Source organism: Harpia harpyja, chromosome 19, assembly GCF_026419915.1.
Source record: "Harpia harpyja isolate bHarHar1 chromosome 19, bHarHar1 primary haplotype, whole genome shotgun sequence".
NCBI classification, from domain to species: Eukaryota; Metazoa; Chordata; class Aves; order Accipitriformes; family Accipitridae; genus Harpia; species Harpia harpyja.
The window spans coordinates 11,740,035-11,765,008 of NC_068958.1; the positions used below are offsets into that span (position 1 = coordinate 11,740,035).

The 24,974-nt window shown below is 55.0% G+C and overlaps 4 protein-coding genes across 6 annotated transcripts in view; 1 reads left to right on the top strand and 3 right to left on the bottom strand.

Moving 5' to 3' along the window:
* The window catches only part of BSPRY (B-box and SPRY domain containing), a 9,876-nt gene extending 2,036 nt beyond the window's left edge, over positions 1–7,840 (top strand). The window contains exons 4-6 of the mRNA XM_052814891.1: positions 1,558–1,583; positions 2,876–3,000; positions 7,161–7,840. Of these exons, the coding sequence (XP_052670851.1) occupies positions 1,558–1,583; positions 2,876–3,000; positions 7,161–7,687 (678 nt within the window). The 3' untranslated portion in view covers positions 7,688–7,840. The remainder of the gene's footprint in view (positions 1–1,557; positions 1,584–2,875; positions 3,001–7,160) is intronic.
* A 635-nt stretch (positions 7,841–8,475) lies between these two features.
* HDHD3 (haloacid dehalogenase like hydrolase domain containing 3) lies at positions 8,476–10,256 on the bottom strand. Its single transcript, XM_052814896.1, has one exon. The coding sequence runs from the start codon at positions 9,906–9,908 to the stop codon at positions 9,057–9,059; it is 852 nt and encodes a 283-aa protein (XP_052670856.1). The 5' UTR covers positions 9,909–10,256; the 3' UTR covers positions 8,476–9,056.
* Positions 10,257–10,415: 159 nt separating this feature from the next.
* ALAD (aminolevulinate dehydratase) lies at positions 10,416–19,146 on the bottom strand. 2 transcript variants are annotated; one of them, XM_052814894.1, is made up of 12 exons: positions 19,057–19,146; positions 15,377–15,524; positions 15,150–15,200; positions 14,273–14,369; positions 13,762–13,897; positions 13,227–13,310; positions 12,873–12,961; positions 12,499–12,554; positions 11,671–11,758; positions 11,005–11,091; positions 10,653–10,782; positions 10,416–10,536 (listed from the first exon to the last, which is right to left on the bottom strand). In XM_052814894.1, the coding sequence occupies exons 2-12, from the start codon at positions 15,487–15,489 to the stop codon at positions 10,457–10,459; spliced, it is 1,011 nt and encodes a 336-aa protein (XP_052670854.1). In that variant the 5' UTR covers positions 15,490–15,524; positions 19,057–19,146; the 3' UTR covers positions 10,416–10,456. The 2 variants fall into 2 exon arrangements, with proteins under 2 accessions (XP_052670854.1, XP_052670855.1); XM_052814895.1 differs by lacking the exon at positions 19,057–19,146 and adding an exon at positions 18,863–18,927.
* A 997-nt stretch (positions 19,147–20,143) lies between these two features.
* Positions 20,144–24,589, bottom strand: POLE3 (DNA polymerase epsilon 3, accessory subunit). 2 transcript variants are annotated; one of them, XM_052814910.1, is made up of 5 exons: positions 24,469–24,589; positions 24,300–24,375; positions 23,435–23,520; positions 22,563–22,681; positions 20,144–22,067 (listed from the first exon to the last, which is right to left on the bottom strand). In XM_052814910.1, the coding sequence occupies exons 2-5, from the start codon at positions 24,363–24,365 to the stop codon at positions 21,907–21,909; spliced, it is 432 nt and encodes a 143-aa protein (XP_052670870.1). In that variant the 5' UTR covers positions 24,366–24,375; positions 24,469–24,589; the 3' UTR covers positions 20,144–21,906. The 2 variants fall into 2 exon arrangements, with proteins under 2 accessions (XP_052670870.1, XP_052670869.1); XM_052814909.1 differs by lacking the exon at positions 24,469–24,589 and having other exon boundaries at positions 24,300–24,453.
* Between the last annotated feature and the right edge of the window lie 385 nt (positions 24,590–24,974).

Here is a 24,974-nt window from a genome sequence, read left to right on the forward strand (position 1 = left end):
ATGCTGCTTTTGCTTGCAGTGAGGTTCAGAACCACCCAGGCTCAGGTCTCCAAGCTCTTGGCTGGAAGCTGCCAGCTCAGGATGGCTATGGGTTGAGAGCTGCTCTACAGCAGTTAATTGGGCCACCAGTTTTCTAGTGTTCTGACTAGTTTTAATCAAAACATGACCCTTGGGAGCACCTGCAGCTCTTCTTGAAAGTCTGCCCTGTTGTCTGGCATACTTCTGTTTGGGATATTTACCATGCAAAGCAGGCCATGCTTGCCTTTGCTCAGTTCCTTTTCTGGCTATTAAATTGTCTCAGTTTACCCAAGCGATTCCTCTCATTGTAGATGCGAGCAGGTAGGCATTGCACCTCCTCTTCCTTGCTCTTAGCCTCTGCTTGCCACATGTAACTTTGCGAAGAGCGGGGCAGCAGCTCTGCTTGGAAAACAGAACCGATCCTATGGACAGAAGGTAGATGGCTGTTCCTTTGTGGGAAACACAGCTTCTGTCCTGCCCCAGCATCTTACCTGGCTGGGCTGTGGCCTCACTGTAGAGAGTAGAGGTTGGAGGGCAAGATCCATCAGATGCCCGTGGCAGAAAACAGCGAGACCCTCAATTTCTCCTTTTATCCCGTAGTGGAAGGGAAATAGGGATCATACGTTCTCCACCTTGGATCATTGGTGTTGGTATTTCTGTCTGTTGGGAATCGATACATGTCGTGTCACAGGACAGTGAAAGGCATGTAGAGCACCCTTTTGAGAACAGCTCATATTTGAGCAGAGATCAAATATTTTCCTACCACTTTGTGAACTGGGCTGTACCTTGAGAACGCACCATTGCCAGTGGGTACAGAAACAAGTGGGACTGATGACGAGGTTTTCTGACTCTTGGCTTAGGTCCTCGGCAGCTTCACCCTTTATTGAAAGCTTTGGGGTTGGTTTGCTGCAAGCACAGGATGTTCTTGCAGCGTGCCCTAACGGGGTGGGGGAGGAGGGGGGACCTCAGGGCTGGGGTTTTCACACTCTGGGTAAGGCAGGGTGCAGCGGTAAGAGCTCCCAGATGCAGACAGGCTGGTCTCTACCAGAGGGTATGGAGTCAGAGCTGTTTTTTTGTGGGTCCAAGACTTTCCACCTGCCTCAGCTCTCCCATGTTTCCCTTGCGCCAGATGGTCCAGCTGTACTTGCGGTCTTCTGCTGTCACGCCGCTTGCACGCACAGCAGAGCGGTGGCAGGCTCTGTCTGGATGCTCCCATGCCCTTCTCGAACTATTTGTCACCCAGCCACCCAGTCCCACTGGCACAGCAGACATTACCCCTGGCTAGATGTAGATGTATCGCCCTCAGCCATTCCCGCTTGTTCTCCGAGTCAGGGAGTGGAAAGTGCTGCAGCTGAAGGAAATGGATGTTGGACACTCCCCCTGCTCCCCAGGGCCAGCGCTGGGGAGAGGAGTGGTTTCTCTGGGTCGGGAAGGAGAACAGTGTTCCCTGGGTCCCAGGTTTGTTGTGCCCCAGCCTGTGTTTGGGATTTTATCTGTGGGGATTTCAGCTGTGATGACTCTTTCTCTCCTTGTCCCCAGCATGCAGAACAAGACATCTTTGAGAGGTTAGTACCTGGCTGCTCCTGGTCCTTTCCCTGACCCCTGCTCCAAGCTTGCCTGCACCCTCCGTGGCTCCCACTGTGAGCAGAGTGCCATTGCTCAGGCAGCAGGTGACACCCCCTCTTTCCTCCCTTGTGCTGCTTTTGTTGAGGACAAGGACAGAGCACAGAGATGCCAGCGTGGCCTCTTGTCTCTGCTTCACCCGCTGCGCTGCAGCTCAAGATGGAGGAGTCTTGGCACCTAGAAACGCTCCATGTGCAATATCTCCCTGGAGGCATGACCAGATGTGCTAGCCCTTGCTTATGGGAGACCTTCTCCAGCTCCTTAGTAAACTCCGCAGGGCTCCCTGGGAGATGGAGCAAGCCTGTCCCTGACCTGTTGGCAGGAGGTAGGATTGTCTGCCTGGAAAGCTGGCGTGCTCCATGCCTGGGGGGCTGCTGGCACGGCATCGCCCAGAGGGGCAGCACACCCAAGCTCCACACACATGCTGCCTCCTTCCCCGACAGAGAGATTGCATGGAGCGGAGAACCAAGTGCAGGTGTCAGCAGTTCTGACAGTCATCATCAGTAACTTTGGGCTACCCCTTCCTTGAGAAGGTTGCCCCCAAAAATGGGTGAAAAAAAAGTGCCCTTGCATTTTTACAGGCATTTATTTCCATGGCTGCTGCAAGGGTGCTAGCTAGCACTGGTTGGACTCTGCTATCCAGAGGACTTTCAGGGGTATTTTTGCCTGGAGCCTGCCCGTAGAGTAAGAAATCGGCCACAGCACATCACCAGCAGCCAGTGCCAGAGCCTTTAATTACAACCATGAGTTCATGTGTGTACTGCTGGCCACGGGAACCCAGCAAATCCTCAATCTCCTTCCTATGCTGTATGAAACCCAGAGTCCCGGCTTGCTCTCCTGTTGTATCCCCCTGACAGCGAGCCTTTGTCGATAAGAGGGAAATCTGACTCTCTCACTGCAGCCTGTTCGTTGTGCTCCTCTTGTACCTTGACAGTCGTTCTCAGACGCATTTAATCTGTGTCTGCTGAGTGAGGAGGCCATTGACTCAGGCTGCTGAGATTGTCTTTTGAAACACAGGTCCTTTCAGAAGGGACTGTAATCAAAACAAACCGAAAGTACCACTTGGGAGGAGAGTTTGTCCAGAAACCCCTGGTGCAGTTTGTCTGTAGCAATTGTCCCTCTTGCAACTGCTCCAGCTCATATTTCTGTCATACTTCCTAGTGATCTTAAACACCTCCCAGCATTGGTCAATAAATCGTTGCATTTCAAAATAACTCTTGTGTTCCTTTGCTAGGACAGAGGTGGCGGAAGGAATCTTAGAGCCACAGGAGTCCCCGAAGTTAAACTTTAATCAGACCTGTGTTCAGAGTCCACTGCTGCATCGACTATGGGCCTCCGCTGTTCTCTGCTGCATTGCAGGTCAGTGCCTCGCTCAGGTCTCACGCTCTTTGGGGATTCCTGCATGCTCATTCACGTTGTGCTCAAAGAAACACCCTGATGCTGTGTCAAAACATCCTGATGCTGTGTCCTGCCCAGGACATCGGTCATCCTGCCCTCCTCTGCTGTCCCAGCCCCTGCTAGTTGCTTGGAGCCCCCCAGCCAGGGGGGCAGCAGCAGCTGTAGGAGGTTCAGGAGGGGGGACGGGGGCTCAAAGCAGCTGGTTGTGGCTAAGAGGAGACCAGGGGTTTGAAAAGACTGTGCCGTTTATTGGCTCTGTTGATTAACCTCACTTGGTTTCTTTTGCTGTTTCCTGGGTCACTTGGTGACAGCCATGAAGCTGATGCTGCCGTAGGAATCTCTCACAGAAATTCCTCTTTACCGCATTGGCCTGCTGGTGATTCTAAAAGAGGGTAAACTCACCCACGTGGCGTCTGTGAGACACTCTGATGTGCTGGAAAGAGAAGTGAGTAAATGCAGTAGCTTTCTGATCATGAGCTGAGATTGTGACTGTGCACGAGCTGGTGGTTTGTTAGAGACATTTGTGATCTGGTTCAGCTCTTGCTGTACAGCTGAGGTTGCATCGGAGGCATTTGTGAGGCCAGTGATGTGGTCTGGGTACAGTTTTACCAGCTTGGTGTTGGCTCTGTTGAGCAGGCAGAGGCGTTCTTCTTCCGGCTGTGATCTGCTCAAATTGCTGATTGTGAAATGTTTGCTTTTACTCTTGCTTCCAGGCCATCATGAGAGCATTTCAAATGTATTTTTTGTTCCTCAAAGGTGGCAATATCCTTCACAATTTGAAAATGTTTGTCCCATGTGCCACCTCGTGAACAATCCCTGGGGTCATCTTCCCAAAGCTTTTGGATTAACCTTTGATTTTTGCTCATCTTGCTCTTGATGCTGATGAGCGGTTCAGTTTTTCCCTGTTTCCAAGTCCCTCTCTGAGGTATGCACTTCTGGCTTTTATTGCTCTTGTGTTTTCCAGTATTAGCTTGAGAATCTGTGCGTACCGGACAACGCCGTCATTTGTTTCTTCTACTGCAAACTCTGGTGTTGCTTTCCCTTTGTGATTGATTTCCTTCTGGTTTGAGCCTTCGAGTGGTGGCAGTCATGCGGATTCCTGCAGTTGTACATTGGCAAACTTGCGCAGGTTCTCAGCAGATGTTCAGAGCTGTCAAGTTGTGCAGGAAACCTTTCCCTAATTCTCTTTGTTGTGACAAAGTTTTTTTTCTGGATTTCTTTCCCAATAGCATCCTTGTCAAATGTAATGACTCTAAGGCATTTGATCCTAGCAGTGGGTCTGTTGGTGCTATTATTACGCTCTGGTCTGGTTTGAGGGTTTTTTTTGTTGTTATATTTAACATGCCATTATTGCATGCTGAGGATGCCTGCCATCTCCTTGCTTACCTCACTAGTCCATAGTCCATCCAGGACCTAGCCTTAGAGCTTTAATATTGACTGCAGCGGTCCTAGCTTTTGTTAAGGTGCAGTAATGTTATGTTTCACTTGGTGGTCCCTCCTCCCAAAGGCAGTTGAACAGATGGCAGTCTTGTTTATTTGCTTGAAAAGAGTAAATTCCTAACCTTGACGGTTTGCTCTGTAGCCTCTCAAAAACTTGGGAACCAGCAGGCAAAAGAACGTCCATTTCACCCTCAAAAATAAACACGATTCCTTTGATGTCTTTACTTGGCATCCAGGCTTCTGTATCACGTTTGGGGTTGGCAGCTTCTTCCTTAAACCGAGAGATGATGTAAATCTCCTGGCACCACTCTGGGAGGGATCTCAGTTCATGGCCACCCGTGCTAGTCCTGCTGGGGGGCAGGAGAATGGTAATGCTGGCTGATGAAGGCTGCGGGGGTGACACAGACTGAAGCTGTCCCAGCTGGCTGAGACGTTGGGCTGCTCCGTGGTGACCTTCTGCACCAGGCACCAGGCTGGGTCTGGTTTGTACTTTGGTAGAAAATCTAGAAACTTTGGCAGAAATCTAGCTACAAGGATTTTAATTTCAGATGCGTGGGTTTGGAAATGGGAACTTGGATTTTTAAAAGTAGTAAAATGTGCTGCAGCTAACACATACGTACTTGACAGAGATGTTAACCATGTTAACTTACCTACTCAGCATCCCTTGTCTCTCTAAAGTGGCAAGGCCACTGTACACAGAGAAAATAGATTTTGGGGTGAGATGAATTCCCAGTGGAATTGTTCATCAGAATATATGGGAGTATCTGGAGGGCAGATTTAATCATGACAAAACACTTGTCTGTGTGGGAAAATTTGTTGATCTGAATTGCTCTGCTGTTACTCTGCCAGCGCTTCCCCTCCCTCAGATACTCTCCTGTAATCATAATTCCACAACGAAGCTACGTGGGTGTCATCGGAGTGATATTTCCTCATGCACATGATTCCCGTACATGAACACCAGAATGCAACCCTGTACCTAGGTTAGATGTGTGTTGCACAATATGAGGTTTAGTGCCCTTCTTCTGTCAGAGGAAGAGAAAGTCTCATACTGCTCCATTTTCTGTGAATTCTTAGCAGGGTTTGGCTTCCTGGAAAGTCAACCTACAAATAGGCAGTGTGGGCAAATACAGCTGCGGAGACCTGTGGAGGGCACAGCGTGGCAGGCAGGCACGCTGCAAAGCATTTGGCTGCTGCTCAGTGAAATAAATCATCAAATGAATGAGGTTGTCTGCTTCAGCTGCAAGGGGATGCTGTCTTCAGCTCCTCTTTCTGCTCGCTGTTGCCTGCAATAGCTTCCACCTAATGTGCAAGCGTGCGTGACACTTCCACATTGTCTAAACTGATAAATCAGCCTCGGTTTGTCTCCTGCCAGGGAGCACCAGGGCAGTTGCTCTTCTAGGAAACCCCTTGACCAGTGCTGCTGCTTTTCAGTGCTGCTCGCTGGTCGGAGGGATGCTGACCTGGGTCCGCATAGGTGCTGGAGCAGCTCGGGCTTTGGGATCAGCCCACTGAGGCTGCAGCATAATGGTTTGATTCTTTAAGGGCCTCATCCTGCCACATGCTGGATGCTGAGCAGAGGGTGGTTGGGAAATGGCTGGAGCAGGCATGATATGGTAGAGCTCTTGCTGGTGGCAGGGCTGGGAGAGCAAATGACTCACCTGCTCCAGCCTTGTTTCTGTGGTGGTTTAAGACCCAGAATGAATGAAGTGAGGGTGGGGGAAGGCAGGGCAAGGAGGGGCATCTGCAGGTAGAAACTTGCTCTCTCCAGGAGCAGGTGAGTCAGCTGGGCATCAGCCTCATCTCTTTGCTTAGTGAATTTACCGAGTGAGGGAAACACTTGTGCAGTTATTCAGCCCTCGCACACAGTCTGCAGACCTGCTGAGGGGTCTCATGGGGGCAGCGTGTGGCCAGGGCAGGGTGAGCGGTGCTGGGTGCTGTCAGCCCGCGGGGGCAGGCATCCTCCGGGCCAGCCTGGCTCTCACCCCAGGCTGCAGCTCGCCCAAATCAAGTCATGGCCATGTTCATCTCTAACGCCTGGTGCCACCTTCCTCCGCTGCTCTGAACAGCTCACGGTGGGTTGATTAATGACTTGGGCTTTATAAGAGGAAAGGGATTTCCCCTGCCCAGCCCTCTCTGTTCCTCCTTGTTCCTGTATTACCAGCTTTGCAGGTTTTCTGCAAACAGCCCTGCCATCCTTGGGCAGGCTCTTGACTCACCCCAGCTGTGGGAGGAGTAGTCAGGTCCTACTCACCCACAGTGGGGGTGGGAAGGAATGGGGGCTGCGGCTGGGGTCTCTCCCAAAAGCGGGATGAACAAAACCTGCTGAGTTCTATTTTGTGGGGATTCGGGCCAGGGTCGGAGTAAGATAAGCAGCATCTTCTCTGACTCTGCAGGACTTCTAGTGTGAGGGTGGAGAGGTGTCTGGTGAAGTCTGGGCTTTGATGAGTCCCTGTGTTGTTCTGGCCCTGGCTTGAGAGGGGAAGCTGCGGGGAACTGCTGTGCTGGCACCCAGCCCGAGCCTGAGCCCCTAACACCGTGTCATCCCAGAGGAGCAGACGGGTCTGCAGGAGCGATGTGCGAGGACAGGGCTGTTGCGATTGTGTTTCTGATGGCCATGACTTCTTCGGGTGGTTCAGGTGGGGGCCACTGAGTTGATGCTCACTGCATGGTTTCTCTTGCAGGCTCAAAGGAGATTCACATTGATGAGAAAACTGTCAGCCCCCACCTCAGCCTGTTGGAAGACAAGAAAACCCTGACCTTCAGCCCCAAGAAAGCAAAGGTGGACTTGGACTGCCCCGAGCGGTTTGACCACTGGCCCAATGCTTTGGCTACTGCGGCTTTCCACTCGGGAGTCTGCGCGTGGAAGATCAGCGTGGAGAAGAGCTGTGCCTACAAGCTGGGGGTTTGCTACAGCTCCCTGCCGCGGAAGGGGTCTGGCAATGAAGCCCGCCTGGGCTTCAACACCGTCTCCTGGGTCTTCTCACGCTATGACAAGGAGTTCAGGTTCCTGCACGCTGGGCACCCGCAGGTGGTGGAGCTGATCAAGTCTCCGGCTGAGATCGGGGTGCTGGTTGACTTTGCAGGAGGGGAAGTGCTCTTTTACGACCCCGATTCCTGCACCATCCTCTTCTCCCACAGGGAGACCTTCACAGAGCCCCTCTATCCTGTCTTTGCTGTGGCACACCAGAGCATCTCGCTTGTCCAGTGAGTGAAGCATTGTGCTTACTGGGGCAGGTGAATATACAGCTGTATATACAGTGACTGTATATACGCTATACAGTACCTTTATGGGGGAAAGGAGCCCAGACAGGGCTACTGGCTTTTGTACAGTGGTGTTCAGACAAGACCTGCCTTCAGACTACATCTGTTCTTCACGTGTTTTATGGCAGCTTTCCTCTCCTCCTAGAGGCTATGCCCACCCTGCGTCTGCTGTGCCAGGGTGAGGTGTCAGGGTAATGTCTGGCTCTGCCAGCCGCTTTTAGGTGAATCATTTAATTCCTCTCTGACCAAGGGCAGCTTTCCAGCCTGACGGTGGGCTTTAGAAAACAGGAAAGGTATTTAGGATGTTAGGAGAAATGGCAGGGAGAAGGCACATGGAAAGGGCCATCATTGGGACACAGCTGGAGACACTGTTTGGGACGAGCCGCCCTATGCTAGAACAGAGACAGTGTGGGGGGCCGTCACCCGTGGCGGACCCACGCCAGGGCAGGGGCACCCCTGAGGGGCTGTGGCCTGTGTTGGAGCCCATGTCAGAGCAGAGGAGTAAGAAGCGAGGAACAGCAGAAAGAAATCTAACGTAAGCTGCTCCTCACCTCGCCAAAGGGAGTGGGGGGGTTGAATGTAATGTGGCGAAAACATGGGGAGCTGATGTTAGGCAGGGAGGAAGGAGAGGTGTTGGACTGAAGTAGAGCCAGGAAGAAAGGGAAACACCTTTCCTGCCCGTTTGAAATTTGTCATCTTTATTTCTCAATACCCAAATCAGTAAATCAGTAAAGTTTGTTAATTGGCAGTATATGAAATTAAGTGAAATTGCCCAACTCCAGCCTGTTTTGCCCACAGCAGGAGGCCTGCAACTGCCTCCTGGCCACCGCTGTCAGGAAGGGGGGATGCTGGTGAGGGGGCAAACCTGGGGTACACCGAGGTATGCAGGGCCCGTGTGTGGGTTTCCTGGGTGCCGTGCATGGGCAGACCTTCCCTGGGACGGGACCAACCCCAGCTCTGCTGATGCGCTTGCACAGGGGGGTGACTGAGAATGGATAAAGCTCAATGTCTGCCTCCATCCCTCCTGCCAGAATGAGCCTTCTGAAGTACAGCCTGACCCAGTCCCCAGCTCTGTTAGGGGAAGACACCACCGCTGACCCTCTTCCATAGTGTTTTTAGAGCTATGAAAGACATCAGCAGCAATGCTGAGTGTCAGATACATTTTATTGCATTAACACCCCTCCTGCTCTGCAGGCAGCACTGCTCCCTGCGCACAGAAGCGCTTGCTTGTTTCCCTGCCCAACCAGCAGCAAGAAATCCCGTGCCAGGACCAGTTCACTGCTCAGCAGCAGCGCTGGTCCTCCTCCAAAACACAGCTACCCCTTCTCAATAAGAGCCAGGAGGTGGGTGAGTGTGGGCAGGACATGCTCAGGGGGCACCTCTGGCTCCTCACCCCGTCTGGCAGCCCAGAGCAGAAAGCTGTGCATGCCCACGGCTCGGGCTGCCCTGTAATCCTGGGTGTAGCTGTCCCCCACGTGAGCTGCCTGCTCCGGCAGGACCCCGCTGAGGCGCAGCGCTTTCTCAAAGATCCTCCTGTCCGGCTTGGCGAAGCCCACATCCTCGGAGGTGAGGACAAATTCAAAGTGGTGCCGCAGGTTGCACTGGGAGAGGACGTTTTCCAGCCGGTTATCGAAGTTGGAGACGACCCCCATGCGGAAGCCACGCTGGCAGCAGCGGCTCAGGGTCTCGCCGGCTCCCGGCAGCACCTCCCAGTTCTGGGCGCTGCAGAAGTCACGGTAGAGTTTTTCCGCTATCAGCGTCAGGACTCCATCTTCGTGCACACCCGAGAGCCTGAAGGTCTGCTTCACAACGTCGACCCACCACTGCTGGGAGCTGAGGCCCTGGCCTCGGCCGTAGTTGGGGAAGTGCCGGCTCTGGGCTCCATAAGCCTCCTGGAAAGACCGACTGAGAGCCTCCGGCTGCACCTGGACCCCGTGAGCCCGGGCCTCGGCCGCGTAACTCTCCCCCACCGGCTGCCGCAGCCGCAGCAGTGTGTCCTTCACGTCCCACGTTAGTAAGCGGAGCCTAAGCATGGCTTTGGTCAAGCTCAGGACTAAGGGAAACCTAGAACAAACAGGGAGGTGAGAGCCGGGTGCTCTGCTGAAAGCGAGTTGGTGCTGAGCGGGGCTCGCGCCGCAGGGGTGTGGGCACCAGCCCTTTGTCCACATCACACCCACTAGTGTCCGTGGCCCCCGTGGGGGGCTCAGGCCCCCTCTGGGGTCTGCATCGAGACATGGCGGGGGAGGGAAGGCCCTGCTCTGAGTCCCAGGGTGCAAAGTCTCCCAGGCCGGGGCAGCCCCCCCGTGGGTGCTGCAGCAGGGGCCTGAGTGGGACTGCTGGGTGACCCGGGGGCGTAGGTGCGCATGGGGCTGTACCCACGGGGTACGGGGGGGGGCTGGGTGTACGGGGCGTACGCGGGGCTGAACCCGGGGTGTTGGGGGTGGGTGTACGAGGCGCACGCGGGGGTGCACCCGTGGCGCGTGGGTGCGGGCGAGTGGGGTCCCCGCGGCTCACAGAGGGGCTGGGTGGACCCGGGGCTCACCGGGCTGGGTTCCCGGTGCACGGCGGGGGGGGGGGGGAAGCTGGCTGTGCGGCAGCGTGGGGGTACGCGCGGTCCCTCGGCCCACGGGCTCCCCTCCCCGCACCCACCTGCGCAGCTCCCCGGCCGCCCCGGAAGCCCCGCCCCCCGCCGCGCCCCCCGCCGGAAGCCCCGCCCTCAGGCCCGTCCGGCCGCCGCCTCCTCCTTCAGCCACCGCAGGAGCTGCGGCGCGAAGTACGTGATGATGGTGTCGGCCCCTGCGGAGAGACGAGACGCTGGAGCCCCCACGCGGGGGGGGGAGCAAGGGGACGGCGACAAGGGGACAGGGTCGGGGGACGTGGGGGGAAGCAGGCCTCGGGGCCGGCCGCCTCACCTGCGCGCCTGAAGGCCGTCACCGCCTCCCTGACGGCAGCCTCCAGGCTGAAAGCCCCGGCCTGGGCCCCGTGCCACAGCATGGCGAACTCCCCCGAGACGTGGTAGACGGCCAGCGGGTGGGTGGGGTGCTGAGGGGAGCACCGGGGGAGGGAGGTCAGCCGGCGGGCAGAGAGGACACCCCTCCCTGCGGCCCACGGCCCTTGCCCGCAAGACGGGAAAACAACAGTCACAGCCCCTCCGGTTTGGACGTATCCAAACTGGCCATCCCAAACGCGCGCCTCTCCTGCCCACCCCACCCCTCCTCCTCCAGGGACACCCAGTGCCCTCGCTGGCACGCCGAAGGAGCTTACTCGTGCCTTGACATCCCTCACAAGGTCCAGGTAGGGCATCCCTGGCTTCACCATCAGCATGTCCGCTCCCTCGCGCACGTCCCGGTCCTGTGAGGGGAACACGCGCGCAACCCCGGCAGCTCGAGCTAGAAGAACATTTTCCAGCGAATCCACAGTTGGTTTTCCTCACAAGTTTTGGCCTGGTGGTTGGTTTTCCCAGGACGGATCACAGGAGGGTTTGGTGAGCCCCTAATGGCCACAGGAGCCCACAGACAGGCTGCGATGGGCAAGAGATGACGCTCCCCTCCACAGACACACAGCGCCTGGGAAGAGCCGGTGGCCGCGTGTCCCTGGACCTGACACCCCAAGCCACAGCAGGGTATGCGGTCACCAACCCCACAGCTCCCAGCACACAGTCCTCCGGCCCATGCTGTGGACCAGCTCTCTGGCAGGCTGATGGGCCTCACGTTTTGCTTGTGGAGGGGGAAAACCCTTGACCATTTCAGCTAGCATGCCTCCTACCCCCTTTTGACTCCATCACCCCGACCTTGCTCTCCCCCAACCCTGCTGCACTTCTGGGTGTGAAGGCTTGTCACCTAGGTACCGTGTGAGGGTTTTACAGTCCCCACAGCCATAAACCCACGACCCTTGGCGCTGCCCCGGGCAGCCCGATGCTGGCTCACTCACCACAGCACGCATCGCCAGGCCCCTGGCGCCTGGGGGCAGCTGGTAGCATCGCCTGTCTCCGAAGGCAGGTTTGGATAGCGCAGCGTCCCTGGTGACAGGCAAGGCAGAGGGCAGGGGATGAGGACCAGCACAGCTCCCCATACCTCTTGCCTTGTACAGCTTCAGCAACATGAGGACAGGCTAGGACAAGTGCCTGAGCCATCAGGGCCAGTAAAAGGGGGACTCTTCTGACCCACCTCAGCAGCCCAGGATCAGCAGACCCCCAGTGGAGGTCCGACAGGTCCAGGCTGTCCCTGGGAGCTGTGGTTCAACACCTGCTGCCCTCCCCGTGCCCAGAGTCTGGGGTAAAATTGTGTCAGACATTTTCCTTTTGCTCTTTTCCGAGGCAGGTTCCTCAGGGATGCCCTGTCAGGTTCAGGCTGTTCTTAGGATGAGGTCTAACAAACAGCTGACCGAGCTGAGGCTTGTCCCTGAAGCCACCCTTTGCGGCAACACTGGCTCCTGCGACTCCCCTCCTCGCTGCTCCTGGCAGCTGCAGGCAGTTCCCTCCCTGCCCAACTTGCCACCAGCACCCAGGACGAGCAGTTGAACGGGTGGGATGGAAGATCATCGAGGTGATCTTCCCACCAGCCAGCCTTTCCTGGGCAAGGTACACTTGACTCCCTTTTGCACCAGGAAGGATGAGGAGAGCACTCCAAAGCGACCAGCGCGGCCCCAGCTGTGGCCTAGGCTCTGTCCGAGGCCTGTTCCCAAATAACTATCCGGGGACACACATCCTGGCCAGCACAGCCCTGGCTGGGGACAATCCCAGCTGAGGGACAGACCCACCTGAAGGGACCGTAGAAGCATGAAGCAAACTTGGCGCTGTAGCTCATCACCGAGACCTGCAGGTGAGAGCGGAGCCGTGAGCACCAGAAGCTTGGTGCTGCATCCCGGCACCAGGGCAGTAGTGCTTCCCTCCCACGGCTGTTTTATAGTCTGCCCCACAACCTCCTTCTCCTGCCAGAGGCCTGGCACCTTGCTGTCCCCATGTCCAGCCAAGGACATTCCCTTCCTGCATGCACTGGGGCAGGGAAATGCCTGTGGCACGTCCTGGGCAAGGTAGGGGTTTGCTTCTCCCACTGCTTGCCCAGGTCCTGTTGTGGTGCAGCCTCCTCTTGGACATCGCTCCTGCCTTTGGCACATGCAGATCCCGAGCTCACCTTGTTGCCCAAGTCATTGGAGATCAGCGCCGCCTTCATGGCTGCGATGCGCCCATCCATCATATCTGAGGGGGCAACGATGTGGCAGCCTGCAGGGAAAGACCAGAGATGCCGAGAAGTGCCCAAGGCTGTGACTTTGCCTGCAGGAGGAGGTGACCCCAGGGCCAGAGGGGCCCCGGGCGTCTGCAGCTCTGCCAGGGCCAGCGTGTGGAGGGCAGGGGAAGTGTCCTCCGGCTCGGAGCGAAAGCACTCTCAGTTGGAGCCAGGCCCAGTTTGCTTTTGGGCCTGCTGTAAGTGAGAGGGGATGAGTCCGTGAGAGTCAAACTTGGGTACCACTGCCAGGACTCTCCCCACCTGCTTTGGCATAGGCCAGTGCCACTTCTGCCAGCCGCTGGCAGCTGAGCTCATTCTGGATGGTGCCGTCTTCACGCAGGATGCCTAGGAGAGAAACCTGGGGTTACGCAAGCGGCTGGATGGCTGGTTGCCTCAATCCCTAGGCTGGGACTGTGACTCTCAGGACAAGCTATGGAGATGCTCAGAGCAACAGCGGGGAATGTGTTAAGGGAGCTGGATAAGGACCAGGAGACCAGTGAGACAGCCCCCCAGGGACTGGACACAACACGTGGGTGCTCCAGGGAAGGGAAGACAGAGATGGGGGACACAGGCGCTCAGACAGATTCAGGTGGCCTGAGTGGGTGCCTTAACCACCCGTGCCTCCCACCCTGCTGTCAAAACTGCACCAGCACTGGAGAGCCAAGTCTTGGGGCAGGAGCTGGCCAGACCCCACCAGCACATGGAGCTCCTCAGCAGAAAATGGCAAACTCCCAGAGACTCCCAGTACCAGAAAAATGCCCAAAGAGCAGCTCAGGACCCCAGGCTGTTCGCTCACCACAGTGCCCGTGGGATGTGTAAGGGCACAAGCAGACATCACAGGCTGTTAGCAGCTCTGGGAAGGTGGAACGGATCTTCTTGATTGCCTGGATGGCAGGTGTGTCCTCTGCATCAGCTGCAGAACCTCTCTCATCCTGTGAGAAGAGAAATGCCTCAGTGCACACAGCCAAGGGCTTCCCACCGGCTCCTCCATGGCAGCGGTTCTGCCCAGGAAATGTTTGCAGGGCCTCACGGTTCAGCAACGCAGGGCAGTGTGACCACCGACGATGGAAAAAGGCAATGGAGTAATGCCTCTGAGCAGTGAGTGCAGGTCTTGGGGCCACCTGCTCTGGGAGTTTTTTGGGTGTCACTACAGTCTCCCATCCCCGTCCTGCTCTGCTGAGCAAGGTGCAAGCACGCCCAGAGATGCTGAGCTGCTCCTGTTTGATCAGGAGACCCTCCAGCCCCACATGGTGCTCCCACACCTCTGTGGCTACCCCAAGGCCCCTGCCCCCACCACACACACTGACCTTGTGGACCTTGCTGGGCACCCCGAAGATGAGCACACACTTCAGACCGTCTTCGACAAGGGGACGCAGCATCCCCTCCAGCTTGTTGACTCCGTACCTGAGAAGAGCAAGTGTAAGGGGGCTGCCAGGCACCCAGACCTGCTCCAGTGGGCAGGCTGGTCTCTGACTTGGATACTGGTCTGTGAGCGATCCAGCATCCACAAGCATCCACACCAAGCAACAGCTGGAGGTACAGGGAGGTGTTGCCTGAACATTGGGAGGAACAATCCGGGACCTTATCTGGGCCTACAGGAGCGTTATCTACCCAGCAGGGACACTCTCTGCTCTGAAAGGATGAGCATGCCCTGCCCTTGGATCCCTTATCTTAGCGTCCCTGTTGCAGATCCAGCCCACCTCCCTACAGGACCACCCTGGGGCCTCTCTGACCACAACCCTGCTAACATGGCAGCAGATGAAGACAGGAGCTGCCAGTCCAGCAAGATCTAATGCACAACCGGAGGCCACATCCTTGCACAGGTTTTCTAGCTGCTGCTGGAAACCCTGTTTGCTTCCAACTTCCCTGTGTGCCCAGCCCCCACAACGTGTGAGTGCTCTGGGACATCGTGAGACCCTGGCACTATCCCTGCCAGTATTGGTACTTTCCCAGCATCCCCACTATATTGGTACTTTCCCAGCATCCCCACTATGATTCCTTCCACTCCCTTGGCAGAGAAATGCTCCTGCCCTGCCTGATGCTGGGGGGATCCCCAAGGAAGGGACCACAGAGGGTTGGAAGTGTCACCCCTGGCCCATGCTCATCTCAGGCCATACATCAACCCTGCTTGGGCATGGGCCACAGCAGCGACTGGCATGCAACTTGGCAGGGCTGGATTCTTACCTGGCTTGTCCAGGGAGGCTGGGAATCGGCTCCACTGCATCAGGGCTGTCACTGCAGGAGGTGGATGGGACAGAGATGTGAAGACTCAGTGTGAGAAGGAAGTCCCTACCCCAGGCTTGTCCATGGGGAATCTTTTGGGAAGTCCAAGCCTAAGAGCTCAGGGAGCATCTATGCCAGTCAACCTGAGCTTGGTCCATCCCTAACCCAGAGAGGCAGGGCTCACTCACGTGACAAAAATGGGGTAGATGAGGTTGGAGGCATCGAAGGTGGTTGCCGTACACTGCCAGGAGCGTAGCACCGGGTGGAAGTAGCCGCTGTGTAGAAGAGAGTCTGCCTGCATCTTGGGCCTTCACTAGGAGGTTGTGGAAGGAGAGCCTGAAACACCAAAAGGAACCAGCAGGCTGGTTAGTGGCAGCATCCTGGTAAGCCACTGCGATCAGTGCATGTGAGGAGGGGGCTGAGATCCAGGCAGCCACTGCAGGACCGTCCCTGTCCTGCTCCAGGCACACGCGGGGAGCACGAGCTGCAGCCCAGCCAGCTTCATCCCAACTCTCCTGGGTGCTGCCCCGCACCGTGTGGGTGTTGCAGGACCCCGCAGTCACAGCACAGCACTTCCCATAAACGGGGATGGTGCTGACTCCTCCCCACAAAACCTTCCAATTCTGTGTGTGAAACCACCAATTTACAGCCAACAGCGTCCTCCCACAGCAGAACCACATTCACATGGTTCAGCACTACCACACTCCGCAGGCTCTGTCTGCTTTAGCTTGCGTAACTGTACCAGCAGTTTTCTAATGATGAGACGGTCATTGCTTAATTAGTCTTATTTTTGCTTAACACTGTATAATTGTGTGATACAGCTTTTGTATACAGAGCAGTCAAAAGCTGCTCTGCATAGCATGAAGTATTTGCGGCTACAGTGTACAGGTGCAGTTACAGAAGAGTATGGCCGCTGGAGGAGAGAGAGGTGCTGGATCATCCTGAAGACACTGGGGCTTTAAGCCCTGTGGTCACACAACTCCAGTGGCCGATTACTGCTGGATAAGGAAAACTTAGGAGTTTCTAAGGGAGTTGGGCAAAACTGATTTCAGGGGTAACAAAGAGCAATTACTCAACATACATAAATCAAGTGTTAGTTACGTTATTGTTGAAACTTTTCCTGTAGCAATACTTTATTTTTCTGGAACAGTTAGATCTAGTAATTCTGCAATTAGACCATTAAGATTTAAATTTCCACTAGCACTGAAATCTCACCAACGTGTGGTTGGAGGGAGCCAGGGGAAGGCAGCTGCCCCCGGACAAGGCATTTGGCTGCAGCACAAAAGAGAGCAGCTGTTACAGCCCTGGGAAACACAACTTCAGCAACAGACTGTTTGTACAGAGTGGCTTCAAGGACTTCTGCTGGCTGCACACACAGGGACACATCCCACAAACACCCTGTGCAGAGGAGCCGGGAGTGCCCTGGGAGACAAACAGCGTAAGTCCCTTAGGGAGACGACAGATTTTGTTTTGAGAGCTGAAACCCAAGGGATGCAAGGCAGGAGGAGAGCTGGAGACAGGCTTCTGAAAGAGCAAGCGGGATTCCTCTGCTGGCACCCCCGGACAGGGCAGGAAGCCCTGCCCTGTCCGGGGGTGCCAGCAGAGGACACGAGGATGGGACCCGTCTCAAGGGAGCAGCCCACGGTCCCAGTCCCATTCCAGGAAGCATTCCCCAGCAACAAACCTCACTGCCCCCAGCTCTCTCCAGAGAGCAGACATGGCTCACACAGTCCAGGGCAGAAAGTTTTACACCAGCCAGCAATGGAGCTGGGCAGGACATGGCCCCATTCTTCTGGAAAACCTTTAATCTGAGGTGTTCACCTATTTTACACACTCAAGACCCTTCAGATATTCTAATGCTGAGCCAAATTCTCAGTCTGTATCAGGCCACCCCAGCGCATAGGGCACTTGTAATATAGGGGCATCAAATTCAGTCCAGGGCTTGAACCGGGTCTTTCATACCCCTAGCAATCACCTCTGCTTGGGGATGGGGGAAAAGGCACCTCTCAGTTACTTACAGCCTAACACATATAAAAAAAATGTATAAAAATATCAGATGGTGCTTGTGGGGGATGCAGACCAGCTGACGGGCATGCTGGCAGCGTCACGGCCTCGCTTGGCAAGTAATTTTTAGCCCTGGAAAGCTGCCGCTCCAGTCCTTACTCACAGGGAAGGGGACAGCCCTTGGGTGAACTGGAGTTGGCAGCTCCAGTGCAGCAGCTCGGCCGCTCAGGCAGGGCTCCAGGCAGGCAGCAATCGAGAACAAAGGGCTCAGTGAACAAAACCCACCTTGAGAATCCAAAAAATGCTTTAAACAGTTAATCCCACAGGAGGAAGGGGAGCGGGGACTGGGTGGGACCAGAGGCACCTGACTCTGTATGAGACAGATAGAGGCCACAGCTCCAGAAACTGCTCTCTCTGGGCAAGGAGGTGGGCACCCAGTGGAATTGAAGAGCGGAGATAACAGCCAGGACAGGGGGGCCCCAGCAGAGCACCCGTCTACTGTGAGGGCAGGGGAGCCAGGGCCCTCCTTATGAGCCCCATGTGCAGGAGAAGCTGCCACCAGCCAAGGGCTGCAGGCTCCCCTTGTCCATGCAGGGCACCCGATCGGACGAGGGCACCGGGGTCTTACAGCCACAGAGCTGCCACGCGCCCCACAGCTCGCCAACAGCTGCGGAAGGATGGCAGGGATGCAGAGCAAGGATTGGAAGAGTGCCATTATAAGGGACCGTTGCACCACATACGCTGTGCCCTAGAACAGGGCTGTTTCCCCCGAGATCCCCTTAGGGATCCCAGCAGAGCACACAGGCCTCTTTCTCTGACATTAAGGGCCCAAATCTGTCTTTCGAAAGCAATCTGTTTCATGCACACCAGAGCATCAGTAAGGAGGAGTTTAAGAACAGCCCTGCAGCTCCTTCCCAAGCAAACAGCTCCACAGCAGCGTGGTTTCACCTTTGCTCCTCCATGAAAGGACTGCTTGAGAACCAGCCCAAACCCGCAGCACCTGAACCCACACCTTCACCCAGCCCGGGCCTGCTGTGGTGACCCGAGTGCCTCGCTGTATTCGAGGGGAGAGAAGCGACTGCAAAATGAGAGAACCACGCACACACCACCCTCCTGTTTGCACTAGCACAAATTAAACAAACTTAGCGGACAGGCTGAAGCCAAACCTGACGCATGCCAACGGTGAGCTGCAAAGGTCTGCTCCAGCTGCTGACAGCACTGCCGAGCCAGCAGCTGCCTGTTCCCTGGCGAGATGCGAGGAAGTTGCTTTCCAGCATTTTGGGATACGGAAACGCACGCAGCCTCATCCTGCGGTGCACAGCTATTTAACTGAAGTCCTGGAGATGCACAAGCTCCAGAAATCCCAAGTGCGAGCAGGGATGGACTAGAGCGTACTAGGACAGCGGAGCTCCCCGGGGAGACAGCGGAGCTGCGGGTTAATTAACAGTCACTCACAAAGGTCAAGATGTTATAGAAGATTTCATCTTCTAGGTGGGATCTGGAAATGGGGATGCTCGGGCCGGGGGGGGGCTGTAGTTACACGGCATGATGAGCGGGAGCTCAGGACTGACTCCAGCCCGCAGCATCATGTGCTGCTCGGTAATCTCCCCACGTTTGCCACGGTAACCGCGGGTTACCGAGCAAAAACCGGGCTACCCTTGCTGCCTTACCAAAGGCTGCCTGCACCCTGCCTGCACCCAAGCGGTGCCTCCTTGCCCGGCCGGGCCCAGCCCCTGGAGTCGTCCCGCCAGCCCTACAAGAGGCCGGGGTCGGGAGCCGAGGCGGTCGCCCCGGCCCCAGCTCCGGCCCCCCCGGTCCTCGACCCCGACCCCGGCCCCGGCCCCGGCCCCGGCCCCGCACTCACCTACAGCCGCCGCCGCGTCCCGCTCCGGCCGGGTGACTCTTCCCTGAGCCCTCGCGATTTACATAACCCCGCCCCACCCCTCTGATTAGCATAGGCACACCCACACAGGGATGGCGGCGGGAAGTCTCGCGCGGCGGAGCGCGGGAAAAGGCTGGAGGCGGTGCGGTGTGGGTGGGTGTGCGCTGGGAGGTGGCGAGCGGAGCAGGGTTTTGAGGGGGTATAGGGGTGTGGAGCAGGGCTGGGGGGGCATGGAACACGGCTTTGGGGTGCTGCGGGGGGACCTGGAGCCAGGTTTTGGGGTGCTGGGGGGGGCTGGAGCAGGGCTTTGGGGTGCTGGGGGGGGTCCAGAACAGGGTTTTGGGGTGCTGCAGGAGGATCTGTAGCCAGGTTTTGGGGTGCTGGGGGGGCATGGAACAGCGTTTCAGGGTGCTGGGGGCGTCCAGAACAGGGTTTTGGGATATTAGCAGGACCCAGAGCAGGGCTTCGGGGTGCTGCGGGGGCTTGCCAGGCCAAGGGAGGCTGGAGCCACACTGCAGGCCTGGCAGCACACATGCACACATGCAGGACAAGCTATTTTCTCCATCTCATTGGGGCATGGGAGATGCACGGATCATGTTTATTAGCCTTCAGAAAGATCAGTCAAATTATAAAGCATTTTTCCCCAAAAGGGGCTTACTCCAATAGATACTTTCTCATGGTGGCCTGTAGCTCCCACAGGATAACATCGTTTCCTTAGCCTGCTGCAGTACATAAACACCAACCCAGTATCTCTCCTCTCTTTCTCCCCAGCCTAGCACCTCTCACCAGGAGCAAGGGCAAGCTGAAGGCTCCTTCCACCAGGTATACAAACACCAGCACCCAAACCTCATTTCACAGATAACTGGAAATCTCCTCTCTTCTGAGTCTCCACGCTTCCCTTGCTCCTCTCAAAGGCGAGTTTGCAGCAGTCTTCATCCACCCTTCGCTGTCCGCTTCTCCCTTAACAATTTCATAGTGAGTTTGCTTCTGCCTTCACTGCACGCTCAGATGCGTGCTTATGCAATCACAACCAGCTCATTTTATTACTGACAGAAATAAGAGACTCCACTTCTGTAAAAAATCTGGCTTTTATTTAGATATTGTTCCCTTCCAGAATATGCACCCCAGATACGTACTAGAAGAGGAAAAAAGAAAAAAGAAAAGAGGAAAAAGAGCTAGAAGGAAGGCCTTTTTTGTTATTGGAGATCTTGGGAAGACATCAACTCAGTCTTTTCATCTGTTACTGACTGCATGCCAGTAGAAACTAAAGAGCAGAAAATCTTTGTTGATTCAGTTCTTTTCAGGAGACGGGCTTCTGTGTGTGAGAAGCCATTGTGCCATGAAAACATAAAGGCAGGGTTGCTCTTGTAGGTAGCTAGCTCTACATCAATTTTTTTGTGAAAAGGACATATTATTCCTCACAAGTGCCATTTTAAAACTGCACATCAGCAAAACTCGTAGGTTTTACTTCAACGTACCTAAAACTTTCCTCCAGTTTCCTTCACCTCAGTTAAGTTCAAATATCAGGTTTTTTAGTCTTCAAAAAGATCGGTCAAATAAAAAAGCATTTTTCCCAAAAAGGAGCTTATTCTAATAGATACTTTCTCAGAGAAGAGAAAGGCATCAAAGCTAAGAATTCAAGTATAAAAGAGCAAACCTATATGGGTACTAGGAATACAAACAGCTTGTTTCAACCCATCTTTCTTGAAGGACCTATTTCAAAAACCACAGGCCTGAGGCTGGCCCTCCTAGGTGGAGCATCCCGTCCTCACTGCCTTCCTGGAGCCCATCACACTGGGAGGCTAGCCACATCTCTGGAATGACTGTCGAAGGCTAAATATGGATCTTGGATGTCATTAGTCCATTGCAGTTAGGAAAAGGAAAAAAAAACCAACAAGATCCACCACTCCGTTCTACCACATTTAAACTTGCTGCAGTCACCAACCTGTCTGCAGGAACTGCAGCTCTGCAAAGGAGGGAAAGGAGGTGAGACCATCAGATCCACTGGTGCCCATTGCTGACCTGCAACAAACGTACCACTTCATACAGCCACCTTTTTTCATCCCCAATACACATTGTAGCCGTTCATTTTGCTTCCGATTTTTAATAAAATTCCTCTTGGTCTCCCAGGGCTTTAAAGACACAAAACAAGCACTTTTGGTATTTAGTTTACTCTGTAAGTGCTGTGAAGTTTTTTTGATTCAGGTTGATTTGGGCAAGAGTCAGCCGAGTGGACCACTGGTCCTTGTACAGTTGTACTGTATTGCTGCATAAGACTGGTAAGGTTGAAAGACACAGTATCACTGTCACAGTTACAGCAGGAAGAGAAGGCACAGCCAGAATGCAAGAAAATGAAGGAAAAACACAAGTCACTTGGATAAAAAGCTTCAATGTTCAGCTTCCAAGCCTCCTGACATCATCATGTAGATTCTAAGCCCCAAAGGGTTAATGATCTATTTGATTCCACCCCTGACTTAACAAGCTTATTCAACAGTCTCTCAAGTTCTCCTGGCCAGCTGCTGTACTGACCATCTGACATTTCTTTTCTCCTCTATTTCAGAGCCAACTCAGCATAAAAAGCCCAGTCCCATTACTGTCTGTTCAGGACCTGGGGAGGGTGCGAAGCTCCCTGTGCACAGGGAGGAGTAGTCCTTCCATGAGAAAAGCTTTTGCAGAAGTCCTTTATGTACAAGTTAAAGCCAAAAAGGGACGGGCTGCAGAGGAACAGTACAAAGCTCTACTGGAAACAAGAGGGGACACAGCAAGGTTGACTTACAGCATTTATATCCCTCTGAACAAAACCCAGCCCCTGCACACATCTCGTCAGCAAGCTCAGTTGTCCACCTCTTCCTCATAATTTTGCTCTTCTTCCTCCATCCTTTCATCATCATCATCATTCTCTTCCTCTCGGCTCTTATCTTGCTCCTCTGAGTCTGCCTTCTTGTCTTTATCCTTCCTTGCTTCTTTCTTTCCTTTCTGTTCACGCCTATAAACTAAAAAAGAAAAAGAGAGAACACTGAAAAATTGCAAGCCAGTGTTTCCATGGCATGAACAGTACAGGAGCTGAAGTCCAACATCCACTTGCTCTCCAGGCTTACAAGGGGAGCAGTGAACTCATAGCAGCAACTCACCCTATTATTTGAGCTGTGCTGACCAGCTCCATAGGAAATCAGGTTAAGTTTCAGCAGAAAAATGCTGAAAAGGACGCAGGAGTTCACATTTACAGGCAGCACCTAAGACTTTCCTTAGATAAACATAATAGGGGAGTGATAGCAGATGAGACTTTCCCAATCCTCATCAGTTGTGAAATAATGTTATCCCAGTCCTGTTAAGGTGCACATTATTTATTCCCCAGGCAAACTGCAGTGTAGGATGCTGGGCAAAGAGAAGAGAAACAAGACAGGCAAGTAAGTGTTGCTTGTCCAGTGTTCGAGGAAAACAGGACTTGGTGGTAATTAGACTCCCTCGACATGAACTGAGGACGATACCTTCCAGTGATTCTTTCAAAGGGGCTACAAATCGCTGAAATTCCATTTCCTCCATGGCAGAGAGAACATCGCTGGCATTCAGCGTTTTCCTCTTCCCCTTCATGGCAAAGTTATTTGCACTAGTCAAAAACAAGAAGGAAAATAGAGGTAATTGGTACTGGTATCAATTTAGTCTTGTTTATTAAAGTCACAAGCAACTTCAAAAAAAAAAAGCCATCTCCTAAACATTTGGGTTTTTTTAAAATCACTTACTAATAGTTTAAGATACCTTCTTGTTTACATTGGCTGTTTGTGCTTTCATCTAGTCGCACTGCTTTCCCACAACATTAATTTTCTGCTTGCATGGACCTTTTCTACAACCAGGGGGAGGGAGAAAGTCTGAACATCAGCTGTAAGGTGACAATTCCACAAAGCCGTGCAAGTACTTAACACCAGAGAAGCGACTGCCTGCACAGCGTATTCTGAGCCACCCCAAAGACATTACTGTGTCCTCTGTGGCCAGCTCCAAGGCTGACTAGTTTGGCTCACACTTGCCCTAACGCCGCTATGTGGTGAGCAGCCTGGAAAGCGAACAAAGGGCTCTCGCCTTTGCCAGGAAAAGCCACGCAGCCATATTCTAAGGCTAATGGCAGTTTGGGACCCCTCTTGTCCCTGGTGAGGTTGGAGCATCTCTGTGTAGAGAGCCATGCTGCTTTCCCCACAGGTGTTAAGGGCAGTCCAAACCCAACTGCTGCAGTCTGGCAGACTGGGCTACACTAAAGATCATTTTATGTATATAAACAGACAATACCGAAACAAATACTCCAGGACGGCCAGCAGAGAGGTGAATTATAAATCAACTGCACTGGTTATCTGATGTAACAAATTCTTACCATGATGTTGCATAAAGCACAAACACACTTGCCGCTCGAGATATTGCACTCCGAGCTTCTTTGGAAATATTTACTCCATCAGGAAGCTGAAAAAAAAATGCAAGTTTTATCAGCAGCTTCTATAAATGACTTAAACTTGCATAATTCACGTGTCAGTTCTGTTAAGGCATTCAGAGGGCTCAGCACAGCTGGACACTAAAGGTTGATCTCAGATGCTATCACAGAAACTTTGATGCCAACTGAAAGCCAACTGCAATTTGGCTGCATTTTCTCAAGTGCAACAAGCTACACAGAAGCAAAATACCTTCTGCATCAGCAGCGGGTCCGGCCACGCTCTCTGGGGCCATTCACCCGACGACTACCAACCTCCTGACACAGACCAGTCACTCTGCCGTATCCAGATCCATTCAGCAACGTCTCACAGCTCAAAACCAAACATATCATTAAGTCAACGACTGGGAATTATTCTAGATTTTCATACAGACAGCGAATCGCTTCTGCTCTGACGTCGTTTGGGGACCTGGTTCGCCGAGTCCCGCTGCGAGAGCTCCCCTGCCTTCGAACTTCTACTTTCGGACATTACTCGGTCGTGACTGGGGGGTTTTGGGGCCCGGACCCTCCCTCGGGCCCCGGGGCCCTCACCGAGAGCCCATCTCCCTGCAGGAGCCCTCGGGGACACAGCGCGGGCGGCGGCCGGCTCCGCCGCGCTCCCCAGGGCGGCTCCTCCCGGGGCCCGGGCACGTTTCGGGCAGCAAAACCGCGGAGCCACGAACCCTCTGCGGGGGCTGCCCGGGGAAAGCCGGCTCGCCCTCCCGCCCCCCGCCGCGGCGGGAGGCCCCCCCCCTCCCCCGGGACCGGCACCCACCGCCTCCTTGATGATGCGGGTGATGACGGCGTTGGGCAGGTTCAAGTCCTCCGGTCTCTCCGCCATCCTGGGCCTCCTGGAAGGCAAACGGGGCGTCACCGGGCGCGGGCGGCGACAGGGGCCGGGGGAGGGGGGGTGTGTGCGTGTGGGCAGCCCGGCCCGCCCGTACCTCGCCGGGGGCGGCCACGCCGAAGCGCGCGCTCAGCCGCTGCCCCCTCCCCTCCGACCCGTCCCGGCGTGCAGCGCGGCCCTTCCCGCCCGCCACCGCGGCCGCCGTTGCCTGGTGACGGGACGGGCGGCGGGGCGGGAGGGGCCGTGAGGGGGAGCGGGGGTGGTGGGTGGTGGGTGTCCGTGAGGGGGAGCGCGGGGGTGGTGGGTGTCCGTGAGGGGGAGCGCGGGGGTGGTGGGTGTCCGTGAGGGGGAGCGGGCGGGTGGGTGTCCGTGAGGGGGAGCGCGGGGGTGGGTGTCCGTGAGGGGGAGCGGGCGTGGTGGGTGTCCGTGAGGGGGAGGGGTCAGGGGGAGCCTGAGGGGGTGCAGGGGCTGGGAGTAGGAGCAAGGGCAGAGGGTGAGAGCCTGGGGGGAGCCAGTTGATGGGAGCCTTGAGGGCAGAGGGTTGGTGCCCGTGGGGGCAGGTACTTTACCCCCTATCATGTTTTTTGGCCTCTCCCCGCAGCG

Bases quoted from the DNA above. Each gene is read 5' to 3' on its own strand.
- ALAD (XM_052814894.1), bottom strand. From the start codon at position 15,489: ATGCAGGCAGACTCTCTTCTACACAGCGGCTACTTCCACCCGGTGCTA. The intron at 13,311-13,761 runs GTGAGCGAACAG...TTTCTCTCCTAG, and splicing joins CACATCCCACGGGCACTGTG to GCATCCTGCGTGAAGACGGC. The intron at 12,555-12,872 runs GTGAGCTCGGGA...TCTCACCTGCAG, and splicing joins CCAATGACTTGGGCAACAAG to GTCTCGGTGATGAGCTACAG.
- HDHD3 (XM_052814896.1), bottom strand. From the start codon at position 9,908: ATGTGGACAAAGGGCTGGTGCCCACACCCCTGCGGCGCGAGCCCCGCT.
- POLE3 (XM_052814910.1), bottom strand. From the start codon at position 24,365: ATGGCGGAGAGACCGGAGGACTTGAACCTGCCCAACGCCGTCATCACC. The intron at 22,682-23,434 runs GTAAGAATTTGT...GTTTTTGACTAG, and splicing joins GTGCTTTATGCAACATCATG to TGCAAATAACTTTGCCATGA. The intron at 22,068-22,562 runs GTATCGTCCTCA...TTTCTTTTTTAG, and splicing joins TTTGAAAGAATCACTGGAAG to TTTATAGGCGTGAACAGAAA.